Source organism: Notolabrus celidotus, chromosome 14, assembly GCF_009762535.1.
Source record: "Notolabrus celidotus isolate fNotCel1 chromosome 14, fNotCel1.pri, whole genome shotgun sequence".
Classification (NCBI taxonomy): Eukaryota; Metazoa; Chordata; class Actinopteri; order Labriformes; family Labridae; genus Notolabrus; species Notolabrus celidotus.
Window position 1 is genome coordinate 22,602,889 of NC_048285.1, and position 13,859 is coordinate 22,616,747.

Genomic DNA, 13,859 nt, shown 5'->3' on the forward strand with positions numbered 1-13,859 from the left:
GGCAGACAGATAACAGCATCTCAACTTAAACAAAGGACGCATTCAAAAAGAAAGCAGGGAGTATTTTTCCTCATAAAGATAGCCGCTAAAAGTGACAAAAATCACACACAGACCAATGAAAACCATCACAGACGGCATTCTCAAACCAAGATTAGATTTCGTAACTTCACTGTATTAGTTTTAGCACAGGTGTTGCTGGAGTTGTCTGTAACATTTTTGCTGAAGTCATTTCTGAAATGTACCTGACCTGCTGAAAATGCAGCTCATGGGATGAGAATGAGGGGCTGCAGAGGCCTGTACATGCAAGCTGTGCAGATTCATAACGGTGCTTCTTTCACACTTAAGGAATCAATTATTCACACACAGCGGTGACATCTTATTTCTAATGTAGAAGTCTCCAACATTTTACACACCTTTCACACGAACTCTCTCCTGCACAAATATAAATGTAATATGATGATATGAAATGAAAGGGTAACAGGGTTCAGACTGGGGACTTGGACTGGACTGGGGTATTACTTTTGGGTTTGGGGAATCGAATGTCCTTTTGCACACATTCGTATAATACATCTTAAACTGTCATATAGAAGAGGATTTAGCACTGACTCTATTACCAGTAGTATTACTGATATATCATAATTATAGAAAACATTGTTGCAAGTTGTGTTATAAGACACAAAAAGTACCCCAAATGGCCCCGTGAATTGTTAAAAACCATCAAGCATCTTTGTAAAGAGTTCTTTTAAAGCACTTCCTTAATTTAGGCACCTAGCTTAAATATGTATGTTCTTTTAGCGCCCTTTGTATTACACATTAAAAAAACAAACTGCCTGATATACTGTAAATTGCAATGTTTTGATGTAATTCACAAGTTTTTAAAGCTAAACTCATTTGCTTGTTTATATGGTACATGCAATACAGCCTAGTCTTCAGTTGCAATAGTAACACTCACAAGACTATAACAAGCACTGCAGCTCTGCAAACAGCACAGCTTTTAAAATGACCACATGTTAATACATTTGGTTTGGGACAAAATACCTGCAAAGTGGCATGCACAGCGGCCTCAGCTATGTTCTGTAACAAATGCTGAATAAAAAATGTTACATCAAACATGCTATGATAACATAATGAACATCATATACACTGTACACAATAAAGTTTAAGATGTATGTATTATAAGCATGTCTGCAAGATGAATTTTGCATTCAGCAACTGGCCTGTCTATATTGTTTGGTTCAAAATACCAGCAAGACTTAAACAGCTCTGCAAACAGCAAAGCCTCTAAAATTAGCATAAAGTTTTTTCAACACTACTCTGAAATGTTTTAGCGAAAATGAAGAAATATGATCTCTTTTCATGCAGGATTGATGTTTAGTATCAGAAAGATGTGAGGAACAAACTGGCAACCAAGGAAATAACTAGTACTCAAAATCTGACACGCTTATACATTATGAATTTGGTTACAATTTAAAGAATTTGCCCTATAAAGCACAAAAAAAGATTTTTAAAATGTTAAAAACGTATCTTTGCCTTGTGATACAACAATAATATAATTATCTCCCTTTTAATTAAAGAACTTTCCCTCCCATAAATATGTGGTTCAAAAATGACTTGCAGCAGAGAGTGCTTATTCCTTAAACACAAAGTAGTTACTCCCTAATACCCGAGGTCTCTTTGTACACAGTTCATTTGCCATGTTAGTATTGTATCACCATTATTACCTCCTTAAAAAGAATTCATACTGTATATTCTGCATATCAAGCGTTATTTCAACAGTTCACACCTGCATTCATTTCTGTCGTAACATATTTCAGGTGCATGTTGATTCATTCGAGGTAAAATCTTTGAGGTGAGAGATAGAATTTTAAAAATTAGATCCTAAAAAAGAAAAGGGAAATCAATAGAGGAAGATTGTACAGACAGCATAATAGCAACATAAATAAGTCAGGAGTTTAACCGCCTGTCAGATTCTAACTCTATTTGAAGGAGGTGTTTTATAAAGGGACAAAAACACAACACCTGCATGTCTGTTCTAACGTGTCATGCGTGTTTAATTGTGAACCTCAGTGCACAAAGAGGTGCTCGAAAAGCTCTCCCAAAACACGTCGAGCTTAATATAATGTAATAAATCCATTATAATCCATTAAAAATACAGCACATCGACCCACCTGCATTAATATTTCACCTGACGACCCATTTATTGTGTGCCAGACTTACATTACAATGTAAAATCCCAAAGAAGCTCTTGTTCCGTTGTATAAGTGGCTGCAGAGTGTGTTCCTGAGAGACTTTTACCTGCGACGTTCGAGTCTGCCCTGAATAAGACTTTGTAATATTTCAGGTAATGCATGATGATTGAGTTGACGTTACATTTATTCAGCACTAAGTGTATTTGAGAGTTGTCCTGGCTGAACTTTATTATCATAATGTTCCCGGATAAAATCAGATGTAATTTTCAGCCTGTGAAATACTAAACCTAAAGCCGCTCTCAGTAAAGATTAAAAGACAGGAACTTTACTTACTTTACTGAGTCATTACATGGATCCCAGGCAACATGAAAAGTAGTCCCTAGTTGTTCTCTTTTGTTTTTATGTGTTCATTTATTTTTTATAATAAGGTTTAAAATTTAACTCAAATGCAGAGTACATCAATTCTGTGGCTACTGAGCCTCTTAATCAGAACAATAACAAAAGACAATGTTGAAAGATGTCATTAAGTACCAAGGGATCAGAGGAGTTATTTTCATTCAAGGCATATTACAACAGAGCTGTGTACCCACTATCAGCACTGCAGTGATTCCATAAGCCAAGCTACAGGCTGAGTGCTGAACATACTCACAAAGTGCTGATATTTAGTATAACGCCACAACCTTTAGTGTGATAGCGCTTTTATACAACAGTTCTACGTGTACCAGTACCAGCTGCAATATAAAACCTGCCTCCTTTTGGTGAATGTGCCAACAGTTTCTTTAGTGGCATGTGTGACAGATCAATGTAGACTGTCTGGTGCTTAAAAAATAATGATACTCAGAACACCTGAAACAGAGTTATAAAGTTAAAAGCATCCATGCTGTTATACTCTATGAGCACTCATGGAATGCCTTTGGACCAATCAGCTATCAGTATTAGACTAAACAGAACATCATACACAAACTTTTGACTGATCCTGTTTAACACCTCAAGCCACTTATAGGACTGTTGTATAAAAGGCAATATCACACTAAGTTGTGTTATTATACTGAATATCAGCACAGCTGGGATTGGCTTAGTCACTTGGCCTGTGGTCTAGCCAATGACTGAATCACAGCCATGTTTATAATGAGTAAAACATCACGACCTCACCTGTGGTACCACTTTAACAAAACCAAACCAAACCAAAAGACACCCATTATCTGTTTAAAATCAGTGATATGAAACAAACTATACACTGACACACTGCAATAATCAGTGGGTCAGTTTATCCAAACTGATAGTTATAAATTAGAATTGAAAAGTATTTATCTCACAGTTATTTGTCACCAGACTCTGCAGTTACCTACAGTATTCTCAGTGTATAGCACAAACTAGTGTTGCTAATAGAGCTACTTCAGCTAAGTCAGGAACAAATAAGACATTTACAAAAATACACCTCAACAAAAATGAACTTCAAATTCAGTGTCCTGTCTTTGAGAGACAAGAAAAAGGCAACTAAATTCAACGTGGACATGTAGTTAATGTTCCTCATGTAACAGTACTACATTCAGATATTATCTGGTTTGTTTATAAAGAAGTAACGCCTGTGTATCAATGAATCCCGTTTGGTTTTGCATTATTCATGTGAGTTGGAGAGTTTGGTAATCTATAGTTTTTTGGTGTTTTACTTTATAGTTTAAAGTTGGGGGTTAACTATGGGTTAACATGTATTCCTGTCAAAAATCAAGAATCAAATCATTCTGCATTTTAAGGGATATAATGGAAACAAGTGCTAAGACAACATATCAAATATTGAAACTGATATAATTCAGTCTTTTCAAATTTGATGTCAGCAACACATTTCAAAAAGTTAGGAGAAGGGCATGTTTACCATTGTGTTGCACCGCCTCTTCTTTTAATAACACTCTGTAAATGTGTGTGAACTGAGGACAACAGTTTCTGGAGTTTGGAAGTGAATTCTTGCCTGATACAGGATTTCAATTGTTCAACAGTTCAGGGTCTCCTTTGCAGAATTTTTCTTTTCATTATATGCCAGTTGTATACAAAGGGTGACAAGTCATGACTGCAGGCAGGCCCTTTTACCCTTCTACAGAGCCAAACTGTTAAAGTCATGAAGAATGTAGTTTGGCATTGTATTGCTACAATATGCAAGGTCTTCCCTGACAAAGGCATTGTCTGGATGGCAGCATGCATTGCACTAAAACCTGTATATTTTCTTCAGCATTAATGGAGCCTTCCCAGATGTGTAAGCATCACATGCCATGGACACTTATACATCCCCATACCATTACAGATGCTGGCTTTTACTGTGTGCAGATAACAAGCTGGTATTGAGCCACTTGATGCTGTATTTCACTCTGCCCTGCATTTTATTACTGGTGATAGTTACAGCACTCATCATTCCATACTTTACCAAAAGGTAGGATGGTCTTCTCTGGCAGAAAGACATGATTTGCATTTTTACCTGTTTATTTATAAAGAACTTACTGGGATGCTACCGTCATATTTATCTTCGATGCTAGTTTGGTCCTCTGGAGCAAAACATACCAGATCAACTGGTTGGCTCACTCTCCAGGTTCCCGGAGTTAATTCTGAGCTGGGAAAATCTGCCTTTTGTGTATTTGCACCATCTGCATGGAACTCCCTGCAAAGCACTTTAAAAATAAATGCACTGGTTTCTTTTAATACTTTTAAATCATTAGTTTTAAAAAATTAACCTCTGATTGCACCTGTTTTCACTGACTTTGTGTAACATTATTTTTCAATGGTGTAACATTACTTTTAATTGTTGTCTGTTTTTAACTGATCATCATTCTTTTAGGGTTATATCTTTTATTTTCTTGTCATGCATTTTAATGTTTCTTTTATATGCTCGTCATCATTGTAAATAAGGGGCTTGCTCTCAATGATTTTTGAGTTTAAATAAAGATCATATATATTGGGTATGTCTGTCTATAAAACCGCCACAAAAAGCAAGCACTGAAGAAAAACAAACTGTCAAAGAAATAAGAAAGATATGTAAAAACAAAAATGACGTTATGATGCCTAAAACAGCTAAATGTTATAATAAAAGGACTCTGTCATCTTGTAGTGAAAGATCTTCATGTTGACTGATAATCCGCCTAACAAAGGTCAGATGCTTATTGATGAGCTGCAGTTGGGGATTTGTTGCCAGGGGGCGTCACCGAGCAGCTCGGTCAGGTAAATAAGCTCCTCCAGCTGACTGTACTCTTACTGTGCGAGCTGGACGAGCAGCAGCGACACACACTCACACGGCAGAGCAAGAGAAGTAGGTTGGATTCAAACTCAGACAGTAAAACCTGAATGCATTTATTTTGTGTTTCTGTCGCTTCATGTGGTTAGTAAAGTAAAGGCGCGCGGTGCTCTCTGCGATGTCAGCCTCTGGTCGTAGGCGGGATGGGAAGAGGAGAAGGGGCTCTGTGCACAGACGTTTCCCCGCTCGTGTCTGTTAATTGCTACCTGAAGAGTCTTAAGAAGCAGTCGAGGAGCGAAGAAGAAGGTGTTTGTTGTCAACTTTAGAGACGCACCTGTCTGCCGGTGGATGTTGCGCAATGGAGATAAGGACAAGACTTCGAGCCGTGCTGATGTTAATGTGGATCTCTCAAGGTAAGCTAATTAATGCACGAGAAGGGCATTAAGTGGCGTGCTTCCGTAAGTGGATAAAAGAAGAGTTCAGAGGCAGTTTGTAAGCATTAGAGAAAGTGATAAATACTTCAATATAATACTTTATAATAATTTAAAGACCTCATAAGGAGAGATGTGCTTTGTACTGAAAGGTCAAACATCACCTTAACTTTTAACTCCTTTTCTGTCTTTAAAAGCTCATTTTCAATCATATGTAAAAAAAAAAAGCACATTTTCTCGACTATATTACTCATTCCATTCCTGGGAGCTAATGTGATGATGAATATGATGAATTAAGGCCAAGTTTGAAAAAAATCAAGAAATAAAATACTGTGTGTGACCTTTGATACCTTAGAGCCTACACCCTGTATAAGTGTTAACATGCTCCTCTCAGACTCATCTGTTTGGCAATAATAAGCAGAAATTAGCTCAGTCTTTGAAAAACAGTATTTCAAGATTTTCCTTCAATTCTGAATTTCAAATGCAAGAACAAGCGTGTGACAATTCATAAAAAATGTAATTTTTATTTCTTTGGCTGCTGCTGCTCGTCTTTTTTCAAACCAGAGGTCCCCTTTTAAGCACAGAGCAGAGCACTCCTAGTCTTAAGAGGGCATAATGTTGTTGCATGGTTGAATGCTTTGGAATGAATTTTAAGGAAGACAAATGTTGCTTTTTTCCCTCCTTTTTTAGATGGTTATTTTCCCTTGTGAGGTTAAAAATAACTTAAAGGCTACCTGAAGGAAAAATATGTCCTTTCTTTTGAAAGTCCCACATTTCAGATGTGGGTCATATCACATAAAAGACCATAATAGTCTGGGCCAAGCATTAGTTTTTCACTTGTGCATTTAGAACATCAATAGCGGCACACATATCCACAGGTTTGTCAAAATTAAAGACTACTTTTCAGATGTTTTGCATGGTTTTCAGTGAACAATATTCAGATATAAAGAGAGTTTTTGTCATTTTGTCTTTTAATCACCACTTTGAACTGTGAGCATTTCATTTGCAGCCAAAACTGAGAGTAGTTTTCCATCTGGATGCTATTACTTCACATAATCACAAACAAACCCATGAATCTTGACATGATGCGTTAAATCGTATTAATTTGCCTCTTTATATCAGTGCATATGCTGCATCTTTCAGACTCTACTCAAAGAAGCCCTTTAGGCTCTTCTGACTTGGCCACTCTTGTTCCTGTCAACTTCGCTGCAGCATCATTTCTTACCAGATGTTCGCTTTCTTCCAGTGTTGAAATCAGAGATTGTTACAGCTTGTGTCTTTTATGTCAAGATTTGTTTGGTTCAAACTTGGGTTGGCTGTGGAGCACCGCTGGAGAAGACAAAAATGTGACATTAGATCCATCTTCAGTTTTCTTTTGAATGCTGAAAGGACTGAGAAAGAATACACGTTGTATTTTAACAATGCAGAGGACAGCTGGCTTAAAAATTGTGTGTTTTTCGGGGAGCTTCTGCATGGAAACAGTGTGGCGTGACTACATGAGCTAGTCTTGGATTTGGTGTGGCTGCTCAATGGAATGAAACAAATGAATGAATTCAGTTTGCGGCTCACCGGCAAGCAACTTCAGTCGCTCTCTGTTCCTCTGATCGAACGGATCTCTTAATTTCCATGATGGATTTCTTCTCACATTTCTGACAGCGGCTAAGCTTCCCAAAGAAAGGAACCCCAATCCAGCCTGTCAGAAACTTTATAATTAGTGAATTGAGAGGCTGCAGCATAGAACTGCAAACTGGTACTGAAGACACAGAGCAGCTCGCTGGCTTTACATGAGAAGACCCGTTGCTAATTGGCTACTAATAAATCTCTGAATACTTAGTTCCATTCAGGATCCTTTCATTATTTACGATCTGGGACAGATGCTGAACACTTTCCAGAGTTTCATTAGCGCTGACAGCAATAAATCATGTTCTATTTGCACCATCCACTGTGACGTTCTGCTGCTGTTCATCAGATATCTCAAACTGGCCTGAGGACAGTGAAGGGGTGACTTTGCTTGCTGCAGTCTGAATGCACAGTAAGGTGAACATGCCAGCCCCCTCCTGTAAAAATGCCTTTCTTTCTGGGAGGGCTATTAAAATATTGTCATGTCCTCAGATGATTGTGTTCAGTGACAGCTGGTTTGTAATGAGATGGGGCCTCTCTTGGCTCCGGTGTAAGCCCATGTTGAGCCAGCTATATCCCTTTTCACCAAATAACTCAAAGCTCAGGGTAATTCTGATCATGTACCGACTATTAACTAAACAAGAAATCAGCTGATCAGAGTCAAGCATTGAAACAAAAAGCATTTCCAGCTGGGTGCTGAATGCAACTATCAGGGTAAAGCCTCCCTTTGGCAGCTTTCAGCTTCACCAAAGAGTGACAAGAAAGGGTCTCAGTCAGTGAGAGATCTGAAAGATGTGTGGCAGAAAGCAAGTCAAAGAGTGAAGCAGTGAATGAAGTCTCAGCTGAGTTTGCGACTCTAGATATCAAAAAGCATACATGTGTAAAAATAACAGTTATTTCTTTGCCTGATGAAGCCACCTCATCTGAGAGTCCTCTGGTTTGCTGAGTTTTGTGGCCCTTCTGGTGATCTTCAGCGGCAAGTTTACTCTGTCTTCGTAAAAATGGCCCATTTGTTGCTGCTAAACATTGAGTAAACATTGCTAACAGTGTGTAACAGGGCTGCCACCGAAAATCTAGTTTGATCTAATGTGAACTAAAAAGTGTGTTTTTGTACAGCCATGTAGAGGGACGTAGCTGATCCGTGATCTGATTGGTGCATATCACCTCCCACGGTTTGGCATTATGTGAACCGCAAAATTTAACCATCGTAGGGTGAAATACAGTTAAACTACTGCTGTTACTTTTTGAGATATGATTCCTGTAATCTTAAAGCAGTGGCCTTGAAAAGAGACGATGCATGTTGTGTTTTACCATGAAGTGCAATGATGGGTTGATTGTGCAAAAAAGAGCCATTGTGGGTTCACTGAAAAGGGGGTATAAATCCCAAATCTAGAAGGGATGTTGAGTTTGAAAACTGACAGTCCTGGTTGGAATTGGAACTGTAGAGCCCAAAAGCCTCTTGCATAATTTTAGTACAGTATGAGAGCACTTTGGTGTCCCTGAAAAATGAAATGATAATGAAAGAAAGTTGGAGGACAAACATATTACTGAATTGAGGTTATGCGCGTTAAGTCGACTAAATGATGTAATGTCACCACCTGAATAACTGGTCAGTTAAAAGCATTATTTTTATAATTGTAGGCTGGCACTAGCTAGGGTTGTACCTCCAGTTGATGGCTTCTGCTACAACAGTTTTACCCGGATGTAAACTAGTACATGTCAGATGGCATCTCATATTGCAACGCAGTTTGGCATAAAGTTATTTGTTGACTGAGTATGGTTAAACTGGTATGTGACCACTTGACTGGAGCCAGCACATGGATGTTAACCTCCAAGGAGGACCAAAGGCTAGTGGGGCTAACTCTGCTATTGATAGGCACATTTGGCAAACCAATTTGATCTGGTTTACTCACAGACTTTGTGATTTCATGCAAGAGTTGAACATATTTGTGACAATTTTGACTGTTTTCTATCTTAAGACTAGTTGGTTAGTCTAAATTTAAATTTCCATTGAAACATAAAGGAAAGAAGCCTCTTCAGAACTAGGGCTGGTTGTCACCAGGTCCCTGGCGATACGATATTATCCCGATATTTTGCCCACGATAACGATACTATCACGATACTGCGATTCTGCGATAATCGATATATTGCAAGAAATATCATCCACGATACATCACGATACCTGTGTCACTGTAGAAATTCAGAATGTATTGACTGCACTGAATCCATTTCACAGAAATTACAAAACATTGTCAATCAATTTCACATTAATGACAGCAGAGTAAAACAAAGTATCTTCAGCACATATGGTCAAAGTCAAGCCTTAGACCCATAGACTGTATAAAATATGGACGTAGTATCCGTGACGTCACCCATCTGTTCCTGAGAGCTGTTTTGAAGCAAATCGACGGCAGCAGCCCTATTGGTAATGCGGAACTCAACTAGGCAGAGTGTGACGTAGTGTGAGCCTCTTAGCCAATGGCTGTGTGTTCCCGACCGGGAGTCACGTCAGTCATGTCCTTATTTGGGCAAAACTCGTAATCTTAATATCTTCTTAACCGTCACGTTAATTCACCCCCCGTACAGTGTGTGCCATTAGAGAGATTAGCTTTGTAGGGCCAAGCCGTTTTTTGAACCAGGCTGTAAACATGTTTATTAATGCTGCAAAGATTGTCTTTTTCCAATTCATATCTATGTGGTTTCCGGTGTTTCTGCAGCCAGCCTCAAGTGGATTTTCGATGTATTGCAGTTTATAGCACTTCCGCATTGGCTTCATCGTTTGAGACCGGAGTTTGCCGCTTGCTTAGACCATATGTGCAGTAGATACTTTGTATCTATCAGAGGCCCTCAACAGGCGCCCCCGGGCTGCATCCGGCCCGCCGGCCGCCTATTTGTGGCCCTCATACTGTTATTCCTTCACTATATGTTTTGGTCGGGTCAGCACGTGTATACCGCGACTTGTCTCCGTGCCAACGACACGCAGACAGCATGTTTCTGGGTCACTTAGAGTTCACTGCTGCGACTGCACTTTTTAACTTTCACTTTCGTTTATGGAGCAGTTTGCAAAGTGGCACTTTGCCAGCTGTAGGACAGTTGGCTTACAGAAACGTTAGCATTAGCGTCGTGAACCATCCTCTCCTCCACGGTAAGCTCTGCAAACTCTTTATCAAGTGTGATTCCATTGTCTGTATAGTAAAAGCCGGAGTAGGCCCAGACTTTAGATCTGAAATTTGACGGTGTATCTTTCCGGTGTTTTTCTCTGCTGCTAATCCTCCGCCTTGCACCATTTTCTTTTTCTTCTTCTTTTTATTTCCTTTCAAAGAGTACTCTACCGCAGCACCCACTATTCATGCTAAGCGCCATCATGTGGAGGCTTGAAGTAGTGACTCTGTAAATCAAAACTGTAGCAGGCTTTTGTTAGAGAATCTGTTTAGAACGGCTGTATGTTTATTGTTTAAATATCGCGATATTTGGCGCCAGTGTAACGATAACGTATGGCAAGACGAAATGTTGCGATATATCGTAGTATCGATAAGCAATCACAAAGGCAACACATCAAACATGGTCATCATCTTGAAGTACAACAACCCTGGTGTGTCAGTGATGTGTGCCAAGGGGTAAGACTGCAACAACAGCGTCTTACTGGCCCTTCATGCAGGATTTGACAGGGCTAAAGCTAATACCAAATCTGTGGGGATGTTTGTCACTGCAAACACCAGGACATACTCCTGTCTGGAAAACAAAGGGTTTAAAAATATGATTAAATTGCTTGAGCCACACGGCAAAATCCCCCTGCACATCTCCTTCAGTTGGTAGTGCAAGGTTTTTTATGAAAGGCTGAGATCAACATTGACTATGAATTATCTACGCTATCCTCTGTTGACCCCAACGCAAAGAAGTTGACCTCTAGCCGCAAAATATTACATGACCATGACCGCTCGCCACACCACTACAGAGGGGTGGGAGATATGAGGAATGGCGCTGCATGATCTCTGTAAGCCTCTCAAGCAAAAAATCTGGCACAGGTACAGAAAAGAGTAGCAGCAGAGTGGCTCAATAGCATTAGCAGAGTCGCCAAAGATCGAGGCTGTCACTATGTCAAAAATCAAGTTTGAAATGACAGGCCACATTTTTGAATGATTTCAGAAGCCTGTCTTTGTGTCTGCCCTTGAATTTGAAAGGGTCATTGCAGCTCATGTATAGATCTTTCCCAACGTTCTTGATTGAATGCTTGGATAATGCCAAGAAGAAAGTAAATACAGTGTTTCAAAACTGGACCATCGCCAAAGATGGGTTGCTTTAACATGGGCTGAAATTAGCATCCTTAAGCAGGATCCGAAGAACTGGCTGAGCAACCCCATCAGGAAAGAGGCTGGTTTCCCATTTACTCCAAAGCATAACTTTTGCTCATGTGTAAGGACCAAGCAAGAAACAAGGAAGTCTACGCTAACTAATGCAGAATGTCACAAGAAGACAGAACTTAACTTTTTCTGTTGCTGATGACCTAAGGTGCGCTGAAACTGCTGCGTTTTATCCAATCAGTTGTTATCAACCAATACTCTAAACTGCAGAAGATACATAATCATGACAGGTTCCTAGGCTGCCATTGGAGAGGACCTGAACCCCCAATAAAATGACCCCAATAATCAACAGGACTACCTGTGTAGACCTTCTTGATTGCATCCTTTGTGTAAGTCCCTATCTCACCTGGAACATGTCTGGCACTGAGGGACAAACTTTGGTCTCACTACTGGGATTTTAGGCACTGACGAAATTAGAAACACAAGTATAAGACTGAGTGAATTTGGAGCAGACATTGAGGGTTCTCATCTACAAAAAAAGCAAGTCTTTTCAAGAAGACACTTTGGAGGACACAGGCAAGATTTTTGCCAACACCGTCAGAAGAGGTGGCAACCTACAAGACAGTGAGCTCTACTCCAGTGGCTGGTGATCCTTTGGCATGGGGGAAAAGCAAGTTATTGAATACCCTCACTTTGGCATTAGGCAAAGACACTTCTTTGCAGTGCTTGGCACCTCAGTTCAGAGCAAGACGGAGTTATGTGCAGCAGGGGACAGTGACTGCAAAGAGGCTTACTCCCTCCCCAAACAATGTGGACTTCCTCATCTTTTTGAAAAGGGAAAAAAAATAACGTGATTTCTAAGCTCAGTGCTGCTTTGCTCTCCTTCTCTTTGTGCTTCTTTGGTGATGTGAACAAGGGCTGTTTTGCATTCCCAGTCATGTTTAAAGAAAGAAAGTTTCCCTCATTGTCTTGCACTTGAATTTGATCATCCTGCTTTGAATATTTCATATATTTTACAATATTTTTTATTGGACACTAGACCTTTGAATGTTGCTTTCATTTAGGACTACAGACAAAGGTCCCTTGCCTCATGGATCTGTCAGAATAGATTGTATTGTAGAATTATATTTTTTGCTGATGGTTTTTTGTGTTGGTGAAATCCTCTGGTGGAGAGCAACAGTTCAAGCAGAGGCAAACACAAAAGAACAGACGATAGTTTTGGATACCATACCATGCGATACGATACAATACGATACGAAATGATACGATACATTACATTAAAGTATGATCCATGGCCCACAAAAATGATATTACTTTCTGACTGTGTATGAATTACCAAATGTAGTAAAAGACACAAACAATATGTGAGCACTGTAAAAGTGTCATCATTCCCATGTTCTTCTGATGATGCCATAAAGACAGAGACAAGTTTACTGAAGCAGCACTCTCATCTTACAGAATCATGAATTTTCAGCTTTATCTCCAACAGGGTCAATCACCATCTATTGCAGTTGGGAACATATATCTTGAATTTTTCCCCACTATAGATATGTGCCTTTTTTCAATACCATTCCCACGTCTGGAAAACAGTATCAGCTGTTTACATGACCTTACTGTAGCCTGTTATCATGAAAGTGACAGCTCTCCATAGATAACTTTTTACTTCTCCTATTCTTTGGAAGTTTTGGCAGTGCCTTTTCTACTGCACTGGTTTTGATACTGTACTATACTGATTTATTTGTTTTCACTGTTAAAACTAGTTTAACAAATACACATTTCCTTCTAAAAAAGGCATGTTATTGTGCTAACCTGCATGACAACCTGTAACAGCTACGGTTGTATTCGCTGTGAAGAGCTGGTATAGCTTTTTTCTTTCTTTTTACTTTTTGGTTTAGGAAGGAGCTTGCTTCTTTTCACTGCTGTTCAACATCCAGCGTCGTCCTCTTTTCATATCTCATTGTCAACTTATTCCTCAGCCAATTAACTTCTGTTCATGTTACTCTCATTCTTTTCATTCCTGCCACTGTGAGGAGTCATGAAGTAGTGGCACTGTGAGTCAGATTGGAAGGAAATCTGTTCAGAGTGCCGTATTTCAAAAAAG

General features: G+C 39.4%; 1 protein-coding gene across 2 annotated transcripts in view; it reads left to right on the top strand.

The window, feature by feature from the left end:
* The first annotated feature begins 5,375 nt into the window (after positions 1–5,375).
* esamb (endothelial cell adhesion molecule b) overlaps positions 5,376–13,859 on the top strand; it is a 58,501-nt gene continuing 50,017 nt past the window's right edge. Inside the window, exon 1 of one of the 2 annotated variants that reach the window (XM_034700953.1) lies at positions 5,376–5,819. In XM_034700953.1, coding sequence (XP_034556844.1) covers positions 5,765–5,819 — 55 coding nt within the window. In that variant the 5' untranslated portion in view covers positions 5,376–5,764. Of the gene's footprint in view, positions 5,820–10,515; positions 10,603–13,859 lie in introns of those variants that run through there. The other variant, XM_034700954.1, reaches the window with a different exon arrangement.